Source organism: Nannobrachium achirus (assembly GCF_963921795.1).
Source record: "Nannobrachium achirus genome assembly, chromosome: 7".
NCBI classification, from domain to species: Eukaryota; Metazoa; Chordata; class Actinopteri; order Myctophiformes; family Myctophidae; genus Nannobrachium; species Nannobrachium achirus.
The window spans coordinates 11,170,044-11,188,671 of record NC_137816.1 but is presented as its reverse complement, the minus strand read 5'-3'; the positions used below and the strand labels follow the sequence as shown (position 1 = coordinate 11,188,671).

The 18,628-nt window shown below is 44.3% G+C and overlaps 1 protein-coding gene across 1 annotated transcript in view; it reads left to right on the top strand.

The window, feature by feature from the left end:
- Nucleotides 1–18,628, top strand: part of ush2a (Usher syndrome 2A (autosomal recessive, mild)) — a gene marked incomplete at both ends in the record, with an annotated part of 371,709 nt that overhangs the window by 214,841 nt on the left and 138,240 nt on the right. Inside the window, 9 exon segments of the mRNA XM_080730052.1 lie at nt 4,760–5,100; nt 5,826–6,005; nt 7,379–7,542; nt 8,901–9,110; nt 12,987–13,189; nt 13,412–13,524; nt 13,780–14,029; nt 17,526–17,694; nt 18,467–18,628. The exon segment at nt 18,467–18,628 is cut by the window's right edge and continues 60 nt beyond it. Of these exon segments, the coding sequence (XP_080586178.1) occupies nt 4,760–5,100; nt 5,826–6,005; nt 7,379–7,542; nt 8,901–9,110; nt 12,987–13,189; nt 13,412–13,524; nt 13,780–14,029; nt 17,526–17,694; nt 18,467–18,628 (1,792 nt within the window).

Here is an 18,628-nt window from a genome sequence, read left to right as displayed (position 1 = left end):
ATACAGTGTGAATAGAAGGCTCTCTGGAGACATGGGCTAGCTAGTAGAGATTTGCTTTGGCTGCTATACAAACATACTGCTAGGGGATCCAAAACAATCTAACAGGCTTTGGAGCTTAGTGCACTCTTACCTCCCCCCCAATACACACACACACACACACGCACACACACACACACACACACACACACACGCACCACGCATGCACACATACGCACGCACGCACGCACACACACACACACACACACACACACACACACACACACACACACACACACACACACACACACACACACACACACACACACACACAGACACACACATTCCCTTTAATCATGCACACAAATACACACAACTAGAGACATGACAATGTTTTTTTTCTCCCTAAAAAACAACCCACGCACACGCGCGTACACGCGCACGCACACACACGTACACACTTCCATTCACACTTACACACACTCCTGTCTGCCCTGAACGGGTGCCAGGAACACAGAGAGGGAGAGAGACAGGGATGACTTCAAACAAAGAGTACATTTCCATAAAGAGGGTGTGAATTATTCATCTGGCCGACTGCTGGGCTCACGTTTGTCGCTGCTGCCTCGTTGTTGTTGTTGCTGTTGTTGTTATTGTTGTTGTTGTGTAACGCCTGTTGACTCATTAATCTGTTAGCAGCTGAGGTGATACCGCTTGAAGGGATGACAAGGAATTAGATTTGTAACACTGGCTGCTGCTGTTGATGCCTGCACGCCCTCGTTCCCCATGTGAGACGTGTGGCCTTTTTTAAGTGGCCCCTTAAGTGTGTAACATGTTTAATGTCATTCCGTGTGTACTGTGCATACTATGATGTTTGTAGTGATGTAATGTAGCATCATGTTTCATGTCACCGTGTCATTTTGAAGCTGCAAATGGTCAGCTTTTGCACATGCCTTTCTTTTTATATGCAATATTTATCTGACAGTTGAAAATCGTGCACGTGGAAGAATTACTGTGTGCACTCGTCTCAGTATTTATGAGTTGTGTCTTCTATTTGTTTGTGTTTAGTGGATTTGGCACCCTGCTGCCCAAATTACTGTCTGAGTGTTGATTCTCAGCTGGCAGTGATTAGTTCCTCGTTCTGTATCTGAATATATTAGCTTCACAAGAAACTCAGCAGTCTATAGAATCTTGTTCAGCCGAGGAGTTGATTGGGAAAAGGACATTTCCAATTTTATTGTATTTAATTTAATGTACTTTAGGTCCACTCAAAAGATGTCACCAGATGTATCGATAGGTGGTCTGCATATACTGTAGCACCTTTTTCTAAAGGGCTTTTTGATGCGTTCCACTCACCCATTCACATTCACACGTTGGACCTGGAACTGGGGGTCCATTTTGGTCAATCTGTACACTCTCAAGGGCCATTCACACTGAGTGAGCACTATAACTATTACTATAACAAATGCAGTTTTAAAATCGTTCTAAGCCGAGTGGATGGCATTGTTCACACCAACTATAAAAAAAAATACAAAGGTGAAAGATATAGTTATAGTTATCTTTATCGTTATTGTGCCCAGTGGGAATGGTGCTTCAGAGTTAAAGGGGAACTAGGCAAGTCTGTGTGTGTATACAAGCACACCCCCCCTCCATTCTATGACAGGCATCAAACAGGTAGTTGTCTTTGATGCTTTCATTGATAAGAGAGATCACAAACGAGCACTTGACACTTTTATGGCCCAATCAATTACCTCAGTGCACAACCCCTTTGAAGATCAAAGGGAGCAATTAAGAGTCTGGCCAGCTCCCCCTGACAAAACCATCCCTCCAAGGGATGAATGTCAATATAAACAGTGGAACAGAACCAAAATACAGCCAGGGGGATGTGTCTTTCAGCAAGGAAACACCCCAGCACAATAATATAGTGACTGATTAAGGGAAATGACTGCAAACAAATGTATTGTCTTAAAGGAGCTATAGTCAACTTTTTCATTGTAGTGCCGACACTTTGTTTACATCCTTGTCTATAGCCTAGAATGTAAACAAAGTGTCGGTCTGACAATGGCCAAAATGATTATTTTATCATTATTTTATGCTTTTTGTGGTCATTTTTGAATAGAAACACATATATGAAGCTTATTTTTTTATAAAATATTTTCGAAACATTATTTTTATTTTAGCATCTGTTTTTCAAGAAAAAGTTGACTATAGCTCCTTTAAAGTTACCTAGTTTCCCTTTAAAGTAACACTGAGGATTTTGCGGTGCACTCTTACACTCTCACTGACTGCACGCACGCCGGCGCACACACGCACCGGTGTTGGCCCCAGTGCAGTGCGTAGTCCTGGGTCTCTGCTGTCTTCACCATCTCCAGATTACATCCAGGATATTCAATCTGTAAATGACTTCCACAAAGAACACACAACACGCACTTTGGCAAATGAGCTAGGTAGTGCAACATGACCCTGTCCATATGTGCTGGAGCTGCTTTGGGTGTGGGTGTGGGTGTGGGTGTGTGCGCATGGATGTGCACGTGTGTGTGTGTGTGTGTGTGTGTGTGTGTGTGTGTGTGTGTGTGTTAGTGAATACTGAGGCGTCAGAAGTAATAATTGTTGTGGACATTCTTTCACTCATCAAGCTGTGACTATTAAAGGAGTAGTTCACCCCCAAAATGACTTTTTTTCTATTGATTAGTCACGCCATGGAGAGTAGAGTTCAATAATATTTTTTGTTTTTTGTCACATTCCTAAGACAAAAATGTGATAACAATAAATTTACCCCCATTCGTTCCGGATGGGGACCCGTTTCGAAACGGGTCCCCATCCAGAATCAATGGGGGTAAATTTACTCGAATCAATTTTTTGTCTTAGGAATGTGACAAAAAACTAAAAATATTATTGAACTCTACTCTCCATGGCTTGACTAATCAATAGAAAAAAAGTCATTTTGGGGGTGAACTACTCCTTTAAGCTCACTGTCTTCACTCAGTAACTCTGTGTGTGTGCGTGCGTGCGTGCGTGCGTGCGTGCGCGCACATGTGCATTCCGTGTGTGTATGTTGATGTATATATTTACATTTTGTGCATAGGCATACATTCACTTTTGTGTGTCTAAGCTCATGCATGCGTGTATCAATTCTGTTTCAGTGTGCAGGTATTCACATCAGTGTGTGTTTTCGTGTGTGTGTGTGTGTGTGTGTGTGTGTGTGTGTGTGTGTGTGTGTGTGTGTGTGTGTGTGTGCATGTGTGTGTGTGTACTGTGCGTGCATGTGTGTGTGTGTGCGTGTGTGCGTGCATGTGTGTGTCCTCCCCCACTCTGAACTGCTGACAGACTGAACAGCTTCCAAATCAGATGCAGCAAGAGACGACAGCATGCTTTTGTTTTTGCATGCAGCAATTCCATTACCGTACCGCCCCCTTTCATTATTTTAGCATGGTGCCTGTGCTTGTCCGTGTGTGTGTGTGTGTGTGTGTGTGTGTGTGTGTGTGCGTGTGCGTGTGCGTGTGCGTATGCGTATGTGTGTGTGTGTGTGTGTGCGCGTGCGCGTGCGTGTGCGTGTGCGTGTGTGTGTGTGTGTGTGTGTGTGCATGTGCGTGTGAGTGGACATGGAAGTGAACCCTGCTTTAAATGTGATGAAAGGAATCTTCCGCTTAAGTCAAAGTCAGGCTGCCTGTACAATCCCCCCCAACACACACGCACGCACACACACACACACACACACACACACACACACACACACACACACACACACACACACACACACACACACACACACACACACACACACAGAGAGAGAGAGAGAGAGCTGCTAATCTAGTGGTATGTACAAGACATGTCTATCTACAGTACATACACAGTAACAGAGGCACAAATGACATCCCAATACACACGTGCGCGCGCGTGCACGTCATGAGTCATGACTTCCTGGAGCTCATCCATCAAAGCCTTCATTCAGAATGTCCTTCTAGCCAATGAGCTGGCAGTGCAGAGATGATGGCAGGATGTTGAGCTGAGAGCAGAATGAGTGAAGTGCTCCTTTAGTCATCTGTTCAAAGTCCATCCTCGCTGTCACCATCACTCTATAGTAGGGCATTCACCAAATATTCGAATATTCGAATATCAAAGTCACTATTCGACGTTGTTCACCGAAGTCGAATATTCGCTTATTTAAAAAATTGTATTGTTTTCTCTTTAAAAAATATATATAATTTATAAAGCTTGGCTAGATAGGAAGTCATAAGAATGAGTTGCCAATGCCCCTGGTAGATGAATTTGCTAATGCTATATACCAGGGCTTCTCAAAACTTTTTAGGCTGTGACCCCCAAAATATACATATTTGAACTGGGGACCCCCACCCTGACAAGCACTTGGAATTGTAGGTATTAATGTGACTTGGTTCCACAGATAAATATTGCTCACAGATAAATATGCTCACAACGCCTCGCGTTGCGAGGCGTTGTGAGCATGTAGATCGGCTATTTTCACAATGTTCGCCTCTTGCTTACTTAATATTTGACAGTTTGGCCAGTCCTGTCGAATATTCGACTATTCGAATACTTTAATTCGAATACTAAAAATCACTATTCGTGAATGCCCTACTCTATAGTGGTTCTCAACCTTTTCAGGACGCAACCCCCAAAATAATCATATTTTAACTGGGGACCCCCCCACCCTGACGAGCACTAAGAGTTGAGGCATTACATTTTGTATAATATAACATGGTTTTATTTTCTCTTGCATTATTCAACATGCTGTGTGCGTGTGCGTGTCTGTGTGTGTGTGTTGCAGGTCACATGGTCTCCTCCTATGATAGCCAATGGAGAGATCCAGGGTTACGAGGTCCGGCTCCCGGAGCCCCGCTTCTCCCACCACGCCAACGCCACCAACGGCTCTGACCTGGCCGTCAACGTAACAGACCTGGTTCCCTACACCGCCTACAACGTCACCATCCTGGCCTGTTCCAGCGGCGGCGGACATGTTGGAGGATGCACGGAGAGCCTGCCCACCGCGGTCACTACGTTACCCACAATCCCACAGGGCCTGGGGCCCCTGGCCGTGGTGTCTGTCAGCGAGTCCTTATTGGCCGTCTCCTGGCAGCCGCCGAGCCGGCCCAACGGACCCAACGTCAGGTGACGACTGAGGTTTAGGGCTGTCAGCACGACTATGATATTTTACTTGATGGCGCTTTAATTTTTGCGATTTAATTGTTTTTTTGGACCACTGGAGCAAATGGATAAAAATTACAAATAACCTAAATATGCAAATAAATTATAGACGTATTTAATAACTTGGTTATAAAAATAAAAATATTTACAGTGGAAATAGCCGATCTACAAGCTCACTTGTTTAATTTATGCTCCACCGTTTGATCGATAGGCGATCGATAGTGTAAATATTTGGTCTGAACTAGGCCTGAGTCCTTGGTGTGTTCCGTTCCGTTTCCATTCCGTTCCGTTCAGTTCTGTCCTGTTCTATCCTGCCGCTGATTAGAGGCCTTAAATAAAGGTCTGTTTTCATGGCAGGGAGATTAAAATGCATGAGTCCCTCTGCTGTGCTCAGATCAGCTCCGTGTTTGTCTAAGTGGGCTGATGGTGAAAAGGCAGCATTAAGCCTTTCTCCTCTGATTACAGCAGAAATTAGCATCACTGTGGGGAGAGAAAAACACAAACCCTGCAGAAAAAACAACCCAGCAGAAGAAGGGAGGGACGGAGGAGGAGATAGAGAGTAAAACGGCAGATGAGGAGGAAGGGAGCGATGAGGTGTATGTGTGTGTGTGTGTGTGTGTGTGTGTGTGTGCATGTGTGTGTCTGTGCTTTGCCGTACGTGTTTAACTAGTTGTTTCCTTTCCCGTCAGATATGAGCTGCTCAGACGTAAAAGCCAGCAGCCCCTGGCCAGTGCCACCATCCCCACGGCAACCACGGCCCCGCCCCGTACCCCCCCTCCTCCCCCTGGCCCCCACGCTGAAGATCTTCATCGCTGGGCCCGTGTTTACTCCGGCACCAAATTGTTCTACCAAGATAAAGGCCTAAGCAGGTGAGATTAGTGAAATGAGCTGTAGAGCAAACGGCAGCCATCTTGTTAATAAAGCTCAAAGATACATTAAACAAATATCACAAGGAATTAAATTGTTTTTCACGCTGCAGCCCCTAATCTCACTCTGGCACTCGGTGGAAAGCAGATTTTCTCTCTCTCTCCCCCTCTCTCTCTCCCTCTCTCTCTCTCTCTCTCTCTCTCTCTCTCTCTCTCCCTCCCTCTCTCTCTCTCTCTCCCTCTCTCTCTCTCTTCCTCTTTCTTTCTCCCTCTCTCTCTCTCCCCCTCTCTCTCTCTCACTCTCTCTCTCTCTCTCTCTCTCTCTCTCTCTCTCTCGCTCTTTCTGTCTCTGTCTCGCCCCCCCCCCCCCCCCCCCCCCCCCCTACTAGTTGGTCTCTATTGTGTCTGTTCCTCTGGAAAAACCCAGACAGGAACGGTTCGATACATGAGGACTTCAAACTTTGTTTCTGTTTGTTTGTTTGTTTGTTGACCTATTTGATTTATTTTGTTATCTGTCATCATATGAAGTGAACTGTACTGAGCAACTGTCATGGGAGGCGAATATGAATATGGATAATCCAGGTTATTATTCATGTACAATAATTGATCTCACTGATGACATGGAGCATTATCAGCACTGAGAGACACATTTGTGTAAAGCTTTCACAGGTTCTGGATTTGTTCCTATACGGCTTGGTTTCAGATAAGGTTCTCTCTCAGAACCAAATTTGGGCCAGGCTGCTAGTAGTAGTAGTATTAACCTCTTAACTCTGGGAAGCCATGGGAGTAGAAGACAATGCTCTTGCTCTGGGTTGGTCAAGCTGAGATGACACACAACAACACTCCCATTAGCAAAGCTAGCTTTCAAATGCATGTGCCAAATGGTTACTACAACCATTATTTTGTCATGAAATTAACTCCTTAGGACATTTAAAGGAGTAGTTCACCCCCAAAATGACTTTTTTTCTATTGATTACTCATGCCTTGGAGAGTAGAGTTCAATAATATTTTTTGTTTTTTGTCACATTCCTAAGACAAAAATTTGATTCGAGTAAATTTACCCCCATTGATTCCGGATGGGGACCCCGTTTCGAAACGGGTCCCCATCCGGAACGAATGGGGGTAAATTTATTGTTATCACATTTTTGTCTTAGGAATACGACAAAAAACTAAAACTATTATTGAACTCTAGTCTCCATGGCATGAGTAATCAATAGAAAAAAAGTCATTTTGGGGGTGAACTACTCCTTTAAGGTGAGAAATCAGGGACTACGGATAAGTTAGCTTTTAGCTAACTCTTGCACATTGGATGTAGAACCTGCGGTGTTGATTGACGTGCACTGTGTAGATAAATAATGACACTGTCTCCTCACTAGGTTCACCTGGTACCAGTACCAGCTACTGGTCCATAATGATGTGGGATACTCGGATGGAGAGATCGTTACCATGGCGACCATGGCAGGAGTCCCCCTCCGTCCCCCGTCTCTGTCTGTCCTCCCAGTAAACCACACTGCTGTGCAGGTCAACTGGACTCAACCTAGTACGGACACATCTCCCTTTAACTCTGTTACTTACAGTACATACTGTACATGAAATATATCAACCCAGTACGGACACACCTCCCTTTAACCCTGTTATACTTACATACTGTGCATTCACTATATCAGTGTTTCCAGTGGTGTAAAGGAACCTTTTTTGTACATTCAAGTACTGTACCTAAGTACAAATTTGAGGTATTTGTACTACATCTCAGAGGAAAATATTGTGCTTTTACTCCACTACAATTATATAAAGCTTTAGTTACTAGTAGGGATGCCCCGATCACGTTTTTTTTGCTCCCGATTCGATCCCGATCAAATATTATTGCTTCCGATTCGATCCTGATCTCTCCCGATCCGATCTTTTGGCAAGGCATTAAGAAAAAAAAATCTATTCATTCTATCACTTAGTGCAGCACTGAATCAACAAATTAAAAACAAAGCTTATGAGTAGTGTACCACAAAATAACCATGCAAACTAAATCAAATTAAGAGCAGAATAGTGCAATAAGAACATAATTCTATTACTTTTTTTTACAAAACGAAAACAAAACAAAACATTACATTTAAATATCCTGTGTTGAACAAACTAAAATATGTCTAAAACCTCAGTAAACTTCTTCATAATCACATATAGGCCTATAACTGTCTCCAGCCACACGTCACACACAAACTATATAAAAACTGGTTAAACATTGGCCATTTTTAAAGTTGAAACAAAATAAGTTAAGAACCAATTAACCAGGCTGCTTGAAAAATATGCATCTGTAGCAGCTAGTTGACAGTGCAGAGAGACATAATTGCCTTCCTTTGATCCATTAACAAGGGGCCTGTTACTACTTATTGGCATCAGCTGCCAGCTGGACACAGAGTCTGACACAATCACCTCCCCTCTGCAGGGCTCTGTGTCTGTCTCATTTCTCCAAAAGCCCTTTAATGATTGAAAATGATTAAGGATTACTGTGATTATGGTAAGCTTACGTTTCATATCGCATTCACCTTACCTGTAACTTTCACTACTCCCAGAAAATTTTCCCGATCTCCGATCTTATAAAAATGACCATATCGGCGGCTGATCCGAGCACGTGATCGGGATCGGGCAACACTAGTTACTAGTTATTTTGTAGATTTGTATTATTCTTACCAGTAAGACTCCCTAATAGGGAGATAAGCGACCTGATGGTGGCGCTAGAAGAGGGGTATGTAACCACTTCAGGTCAGATCTATATATATTTAGGCCATTTGAAAATAGCGGATCCACAAGCTCACAATGCGTCGCATCGCGACACATTGTGAGCTTGTAGATCGCCTATTTTCAACGTCATCTTTCTTGTTAAAAGTATTCTCTTTTCTCTCTCAGGTGTGCAGGACCTGCAGGGCGACGTGGAGCTCTACTTCCTGTTTTTAGACTCGGACCACATCACGCGAACTCTGACCTTTCCTCCCGGGGTCGTCTCCGTGGTGATAGGTGACCTTTGGCCCAGCTCTACATACCATGTGTCGCTGTGGGTGTCCAACGGAGCGCACAACACCACTAACTCCACGGTCACTGTCACCACCAGCGATGGAGGTGCGTGTCTGTGTGTGACTGCGAGCTTGTATTGCCGTGCAGTGTGTCTATGACTGTTCATGTGATTGAGAGTTTTACAACTTACAGGGTAGTCCAAGTTGGAATGCAGACTTGATCGAGAAGAAGGCAATGCTTTGAAGTTGATCGGTCCCATATATTGTATGTGCATGACCATACTGTATATGCACATGCCCTTATATGGGATAACGGTCAGCTCTGATGTTCTCGATAGCCAGATTTTCTTTACATTATATGCCTAAGCAGTATCTTGGCAATGGCATATCGGTCATATCGGAGTTTTTAGACCATCTCACCAACCAGACGCCAGGCATGGCAACAAAAGTGACACTCCGTTGGGATTTTACTTGTTCATGCTTCTGTGTCAAAAGGAGATGCTAAGTGCATCATGTAGTGGTGCTTCAGATCAATACAAAGGTGTGTGTGAGAGTGTAGAGATGATGTAAGGTGTTGTGATGCGCTTTATGTAGCCCCCCCTACACACACACACACACACACTTAAACCATCCTCTACCTGTCAGACATGCTGTTGGTTATGCGAGGCAGAACATAAACACAGTACTTCACCAGATCGACCACCTGAGTCTATTCTGTGCATATCATGATGAACATTGCGACGTGTTGTGAGCTTGTAGATCGACTATCTTTTGTGAACAGATTTGGTGTCGAGTGTAGTCGGAAAAAGGAGGGGTCCAAGTACAGAGCCACGGGGGTCCTTGGTCAACAAAGTATATACAGTAAGGTTTAAGCGGTTAACCGCACCCTTTAAACACACCAACCATTATGGTGTTAAATACACTCACAGGTCTATCATCTATTTATTGAGGGTAAATTAGCTATCTTGATCAGTTGTTCCTTAGGGGGGAAATGGGACCCTTTCATGTCTGTAACACTGAGACTGTACAAATGGACCCATACTGGTCCATTTGGTTTAATTTGTACACTCTCAGAGTTATCCTTGAAATTAAAATGTTTCAAAACCACTGATCTCGTTGACTGAACAATACATTTAGTTCTTGGCTAGAGAGTAAACAAGTCAGCTGTATAAAAAGACACATTTTCAAATTACAGACAAACTGTTTTATGACCTCTGTATGGGGGTCATCTGCAGGTCAAGGTTCAACCTCTCAGGCGCACCGCGCTTCGCTACCAATGCACCTTGAATGGATGTGCCATGAGATGTTCACTGTTCCACTAGTGAACAGATCACAGCGTATTTTAATGTGATCTGGACTGGAGGAGTTCCATAGAGAATGAAATGACATAGAAATAACTAGAACAAATCCAGGCCTCTGGACTGTCTCTACTAATATTATATTGTTAGAGATCTGCGTTCAACTGTGTGTCGTCTCTGACTGCTCTTTCTCTTCAGTATAAGTATAACTCTCTCTCTCTCCCACCTCTCTTCCTATCCCTCTCTCTATATCTCCTCTCTAATCTGACTAGTATAATAAAAAGTGCATTAAAAACATTAGAAAATCATTAGGTGCTGAAGGCACACCACGGCTCGTTTAACTGAGAGGCTGAGAGGTAATTTCATTATTTTACAGCTGTGAGACTCACACACACACACACACACACACACACACACACACACACACACACACACACACACACACACACACACATAATGAACACTTCTTCACACACCAAATATCTAACGCTGCTCAACCCTTCCAACCATCCTAACGTGGCCTGCAATATAAGGGGCTACGCTAACACATGGATGATGATTTGTGTGTGTGTGTGTGTGTGTGTGTGTGTGTGTGTGTGTGTGTGTGTGCGTGTGCGTGTGCGTATGTGTGTGTGTGTGTGTAATATAGCGTTAATAATGCCACCTAGCAGGTAAATGACATGTAGAGCAGTGGTCTGGGGTGAGTGTGTCGTAGAAAATTAGCTGGGTTAACTTGTCTTTCGCTGAGGAGGATGGATTGAACATGATCAATGATAACCTCTGCTCAGAATGATATTATTATTTCACTGTTTATCTTTTCTCCTCCATTCCTCTCCAGACTCCATCCCTCTCTCCCTCCCTCCTCCCGACTGGGTCGTTCTCCATCTCTCTCTGCCAGCTGTGTGGTTTATCTATTATTATAATGATCGCGGAAACTTTGCAAAGGGGGGATCGCACTATTTCCGAGAATTAGAGTTTGACTCCGTTATTGATTTCAATTGAGGAAGTGCTGACCTGAAAGAAAGTTATAGAGGAATTATCTGAGAGAGACTGGGGGGGGGGGGGGCAGAATTACCAATGACACAGAAACAGAGAAAAGAGAGAAGTTAACCCTCAACCCAGCTAGAGATGGACCGATTGAAAAATTCTTGGCCGATACCGATCCACCGGTTTTACGAAGGTCTGACCTGCCAAAACCGATTTTTCCGATACCGATTTCTTTAGCTAAGAACTAGAAAATAGGGTTGCTCCAATACCCTTTTTTTAAGGCCAAGTAGGCCTACAAGACATACTTCAATTTGAGTACCAATAAGCTAGAAGAACACCAATGCCAAATCAATCACAATAGTACAATATCCAAAATCACAGACAATATCCAGTCTAATATGACCGTCTCCACTAGGCAGGAGGAAAGCAGGTGACGCATGCTTTTTTTCCCTTCTTTTTGGAGACGACATTGACACAGGATTATGGAATATATCCTTACATTGCAAAGGTAATCAGCACCATCTGTATTCTGTAGGCTGCCACTAAGTAGACTGGCTGCTACTCGCTAATGTTTACTTTAGTCACAGGACCAGAGCATCATGCTGTGTAGTGCCATAGACACAATTGGCATAAAACCGGTATTTATGTCAGTGACCTGCCGGTCACCGATTCGTCCGGTTTGATATCATACCTGCCGATTTTTTATATTGGCCGATTCCGATGTCCATCCCTAAACCAAGCCCATGTTCTACATGTCATTTACTGCCAGATGGAGCACACTAACATACACTAACATGCGTTGAAGGGAGGGTAGGCCTCTGTATGAAAAAAAGGGAAATAAGTTACGGGACGTGTAGGTGGGTGATTGTGGATGTATGTGTGCACGTGTTCTGCACACGTGCAATAAATATGTTCTACTGTCCTTACACTGTAAATCAAATTGCTGAGCTAAATTGGTTGCTCTCGATGTATTGTACAGTAAAAAACTAAAATTGAACAATACAAATTTGGTCACATCCACTAATACACATATTCAGAAGTCAGATGTCGGTACTCTATACTATAGAGTCCACCTATAGTAACAGAAACGTGGTTATGGAGTTACTAGTTATACCAGTGTTTCTCAAAAAAGAATCTGCATGGGCACACTTTTCATGTCCCAAGAATCAATGGGCACACTAACATGATACAGGGGTGTAAATATCGTCACTGTCGGGAAGAAACCTTGTATCTCCAAGTTTCAAATTTGTACGTTTCTTCGCAAAATAAAGCCCTGCTTCATCATACAATGCTGTCGCACAACAGTAGTGAAAACAGCAGATCTACAAGCACACAATGCCTCGCATCGCGAGGCGTTGTGTGCTTGTAGATCGTCTGTTTTCACTAGTTTAAATCATTTTTAAAATGATAAATACAATACTGGCTTTCAAGCAGTTTCAAAGGGCACACTTGACCCTTCTCACCAAAGGTCCCCAGGCACAGTGGTTGAGAAACACTGAGTTATACAACTGCCCCTATTCATGACGTAGTTTATTGAACAGTGTTACCTCTGTGTGTGTGTGCTTGCTTGTGTGCATGTGTGTGTGTGTGTGTGTGTGTGTGTGTGTGTGTGTGTGTGTGTGTGTGTGTGTGTGTGTGTGTGTGTGTGTGTGTGTGTGTGTGTGTGTGTGTGTGTGTGTGTGTGTGTGCGTGCTCAGAGCCTGAGGGTGTGTCTGTTCCAGAGGTGGTGGTAGTGAACAGCACTACAGTGAGAGTTCTGTGGTCTCCTCCTCAAAGGCCCAACGGAGCCATTAAGTCCTACAGCCTCTACCTTGATGAGCGACTGCATGGCAGCACTGACAACACCTCAGGATCCTACCTGATGGGTGGGCTGCTGCCCTTCACCATCTACAGTGTACAGGTACTGTACACACACACACACACACACACACACACACACACACGCGCACACACACACACACACACACACACACACACACACACACACACACACACACACACACACACAGACACACACACACGTACCTGAGATTTAAGTGTTATGATCTGTGATAACTGTGTGTGTGTGTGTGTGTGTGTGTGTGTGTGTGTGTGTGTGTGTGTGTGTGTGTGTGTGTGTCAGGTGGAGGTGTGTACTCTCTATGCATGTGTTAAGAGCAATGTTACTCAGTTGACCACAGTGGAGGACTTACCAGCTGACCTTGGCCCCCCACAAACACTTGTGCTTAGCTCCAGGTAATGGACGCACACATGCACTCACACGTACACACACGTACACACACACACACACATACACACACACACACACACACACCCCGACGCAATTCAGTCGTATATACTACATACAGAGACTGTGCGTGCATATCTGCAATGCTTGATTGGTTGTTCATAACAGGTTTAAAAACAAGTCTGTTTGACACTAATATGCCTATTTCCAATGAGCCCATGAAGCCATGCCTCTGTCTCTGTGTCTGCCTGTGTGTCTGTAAGAGCGGTGAGGTTGGACTGGTCCGGTCCAGGCCGTCCCAGTGGGATCATGCTGGGGTTCGAGGTGCTGAGACGCAGCCTCAGGTCATGTGGTCGGGACCCCGCCAGGGCCAGGAGTCTTCCTGTGGCGGAGGAGGAGGAGGTGGAGGAGGAGGGCTCAGGAGGAGAGGTGGGAGAGGCCACTTGCTCCTACCTGGAGTGTCCTGTCAGCCATGATGTGTGTGGGACGTCCTGCTTCCCCTCTGATACTCAGGTACGCTGTGTTCACGTCAGGGACGTGCTGGCCATTGGGAAAAGCGGGACAACTCTCCCGAACGGCCGGTTCATTCCCGGCCGGTCCAGGCAGGCCATTAGGAAAAAATTCAGAATAAAATGTCTTTTTTTTGGGGGGCTGGGCGGCCAACAAAGTAAATCGTCACTGTCAGGCAGAAATCTTCTATCTCCAAGTTTCAAATGTGTAATTTTTTTGTAAAGCAAAGCCCTGCTTCATCATACAAGGCTGTTGCACAAAAGTAGTGAAAACAGCAGATCTACAAGCACACAGATTGGCTGTTTTCACTAGTTTAAATCATTTTTAAAATGATAAAAACATTATCATGATCTGAAATGGCAAAGTAGCAGCAGCGCTATAGAGAGAGATCTCTCTCTATAGCACGCAATGAGGGCCTCTCCAACTCTTTTTCCCGGGCTGAATCAGGGGCCCAGCATGTCCCTGGTTCATGTCAAAAAGGAACACTGTAGTTGAACATCAATGTAAAATATGCCACGTACAGACGATACTGTCCCAGACAAACTCTTTGAGATCTGGGACAAACATTCCATTTGCCAGAGAGGGTGTAGTCTCTCGAGCCAGACTGTTGAATTGTCATGACATGCTTCCGTCATACAGTCTGTGTAAAGGAAGCGACGAAGATTATCTCTGAGTAAAGCGAATAATGTCAATAGAATGCGTCTAAAATTGGGGATTCAAAAACAATGTTTTAAAGATATTATAAAATATATTTTCGTCAGCAGAAATGACTCTGCTTTCGGGAGGTGTGGTTCCAGACTCTATATAGTATTCAGAGATTGTGGAATAGTTATCTGGCTACACAAGACTAATGAGACCGTGACGGAGCTCTCCCACCAGTCTCTCCCTTCAGATCGGACGGTAGTCTACAAATCACGTCAGTTTGAAAGTCTTTGTAAAAATATTTGACTTAAAAAGGCCTTTTAGCTAGCTAGCTATACTTCAACTATTTTCCAGTAGGAGTTAATAACCCACATTCAACTTGGCATGCCTATTCTAGGCATTATAGGATGTATTGCAATGTTAATGAGCTTTTACTGATGAAGTATATAGGGCTTAGTGGTAAAGAAACTGCACATGGGATACGGAAGTGAGGAAATGCCTGGATATCTGCCTTATTTACATTCATTTTCAGGGATTTTCAGACTGGTTTGCGGAAGCATTTAGAGGATGCCTGTCTGAGATTCCTGCCCACGTGCTGTGTAGTGTGTACACATGAACATAACTTGAACGACGAGCTGCTCTTATTCATCAGTTTGTCCACTTTTTAGTTTGTTTTGTTCACAATGAAAAACAAAAGGTGACGTCTCGCCATTTCATTAGATGACGTATTATTGGCAGGGATCCCTCCAGGGGACATCTATGAATTTATGAACTGCACTTGGCATCAGAACATCACAGATCAATATTCACAGTTGACTCTGTGCTCTGCTGTACAAGTACAGGAAAACAGCTACAAGTAATACGAATGGCATAGAAGAATTGACTGAATAATTATATTGAATAATAGTATGCAATCAATTAATTCTATGGTTATCGCCTTATTCAGAGATGCTCTAGCTCGCATAAACACGCACACACGCACTCACGCACGCGTACGTACATACGTACACACACACGCTCTAAAAAAATCCTATGAGAATATCTTTGTGCATTGTTTTAAACTTTGAACACTCCCAATCCAACATGGTTTTAGATCCTGTCCTTTAAAGAGAAGAGCACTCATCAACGAGTAGTTCACAATAATTGTGTATCGGGTGTCTTTTGAGACAGGAATACCAGCACTCACTGTTGGTCCATTAATTTAGGATTCCTGTTTTATTACAGGTTCAGCAGCAGATCAAACGGACGTTTTGGCCCACAGGCCTTCCTCAGCGTGAATGATACATGCAGATACATGCAGATGTTCTCTTCCCTGATATTTTCTCTTTTCTTCTCCTGTGACTGTCTCTCTTTCTCCGTCTCTCTCTCTCTGTAGGTACTCAGTTGTTTTCCTACTGGCTTATATTCAGAAACAATGCCTTCTCATTAAACCTCGTCTCTGTAATACAATGACTTGTCTTGGATGTAAACCTCTGACTGCTGATCTGAACTGTTTTCCCAGGACACACACGCATGCATGCACGGAAACACAAACACACACACACACACACACACACACACACACACACACACACACACACACACACACACACACACACACACACACACACACACACACACACACACACACACACACACACACAAACAAAACATGCACACGGTGTGTGTGTGTGCAGGCACACATGCACACACCAATGAATGCACAGGCTCAGACACAAAGAGTCACTCACACACTCAAGGAAACACAAGAATGAATAATCTCGCGCACACACACAGACACACACACACACACACACACACACACACACACACACACACACACACACACACACACACACACACACACACACACAGACACACACACACTCACGTTTATCCGACTGGTTCATCTTGCTGTGGGAAGCATGGTCGTCGCTGTAGTGATTGTTTCCTCTAAACAGATTAACTTGTCTCATCATCCTCATGTCATTGAATAACAGCCAAGTTGGCACACAGTGCCAGCCCGCGTGCACACACAACAACACACAACACACACAGTGCCAGCCTGAGTGCACACAACACCCACAAGAACACACACTACTACTGGCCTGCATGCGCCACTGCTCCAGCCCCCACACAATACACAATAACACACACTTAAGCATGCATACTGTACACTTGCACACCAATTCACACCATATTAAAGCTTTAATCCGTATGTTTCATGTTTGCTCTCTCCCTTTCCCGATGGAGAGACGATATATATTCTTCAAATCACATGATTGACATTGTCAACCAGGTTGCCCTACCTACCCGAATCAAGGGTCAAAATGTAAAGGAGTAGACCACCTCCAACCCCTGCACATGTGCTGTAATGTATTAACATACTCGACTACCATACAGATTGGTTAAAATAACTGTTTTTTCACTCAAATAAGTGCTGGATTGTAGCTTACAATCGTGTGTTCATAACACACATGAACATGTGCACACTCACGTGCCTAGCTGGGGGGGGGGGGTCTGCCTTGCAATTCTGCTTACAATTTAAGCACTTACACACACTTTTTAAGCACTTACACACACTAACACACACACACACACACACACACACACACACACACACACACACACACACACACACACACACACACACACACAATACACACCCCACACAGCAGAAGAAAGTAGGTACATTTGAGGACAGACTCTGGATAAGTTCTTAATAGTAGTTCTACTGGTGTGTGTGTGTGTGTGTGTGTGTGTGTGTGTGTGTGTGTGTGTGTGTGTGTGTGTGTGTGTGTGTGTGTGTGTGTGTGTGTGTGTGTGTGTGTGTGTGTGTGTGTGTGTGTGTGTGTGTGTGTGTGTGTGTGTGTACCAGGTGTGTTGTGACGGAGTGTTGTACGACAGGCGGCCTCATCATTACTGCTGCGAGGGGCGGTACCTGCCCGCAGATAACTCCTCCCACTCTGTGTGTTGTGGAGGTAAACTCCTCCCACCCCTGCCGGACCACCAGTGCTGTGCAGGATACTACACTCCTGTGCAAACCGGTGAGTAAGCCAAACATAATTACACCAGTATTACCGGGTCTGTTTGGTTCCATTTGTACTCTCTCAGTTACAGTTCTGTAACAGTCCCTCAAGGAACCCCCTGGACCCCACTTTGAGAACCATTGATGTAGACTTATAATTATAATTATTGGCACGATTCTCTCGAACGGCATTGGTAAAGGAAATGCTATTAGTCCATCCGGCATTTGTTTTATACCACATCAGAGCCCTGCATGACTTATGCCTTCCTTAGATCCTTACCGTAGCCACACCAAATCCATGCCTGAATTTAACTACATTATACTAAAACAACAAACATGTTCCGAAAGCCTTATTAACAGTGAATAACTTTGATAAAAATGTACTGTATTAATTGTCCATGTCAAAACGCATGCCTAAACTCAACCAACTACAAGCTATGGCCATTTGATTGGTTGGGGGTGCCACGCCAACAACCAATCAAATGTACTGTGTATTTTCATCAAACTATACTGTGAGTACAAAACCATAGGCACCACCTCTTTAAGTATAATTTGATGCCAGTACTTTTGTACTTTTACTGTATCCAAGTAAAACTTTGAGTCCAAGACATTTACATTATTAATAAAGTATCGTACTATTACTTAAGTAAAACATTTGAGTACTTCTTCCACCTCAAGGATGTACTCATGACACGAACAGCAGTTTAAATTAATGCCAATGAAATCCCAGGAAATAAAGGCACCGGGTGTACGGACCTCAGAGGTTCATATGGGTGTGTTTGTCCCTGCAGGTGAGCGTTGCTGTCCTGACTCCTCTCAGGGACACGTGTCGGTGGGTCCGGGGGACAGCTGCTGTGGAGGGGTCCCCTTCTCCCAGCAAGGGGGCCAGCTCTGCTGTGCAGGGGCCCTGCACGACGGATACAGGGCCCAGTGCTGTGGGGGCCGACTGGTGG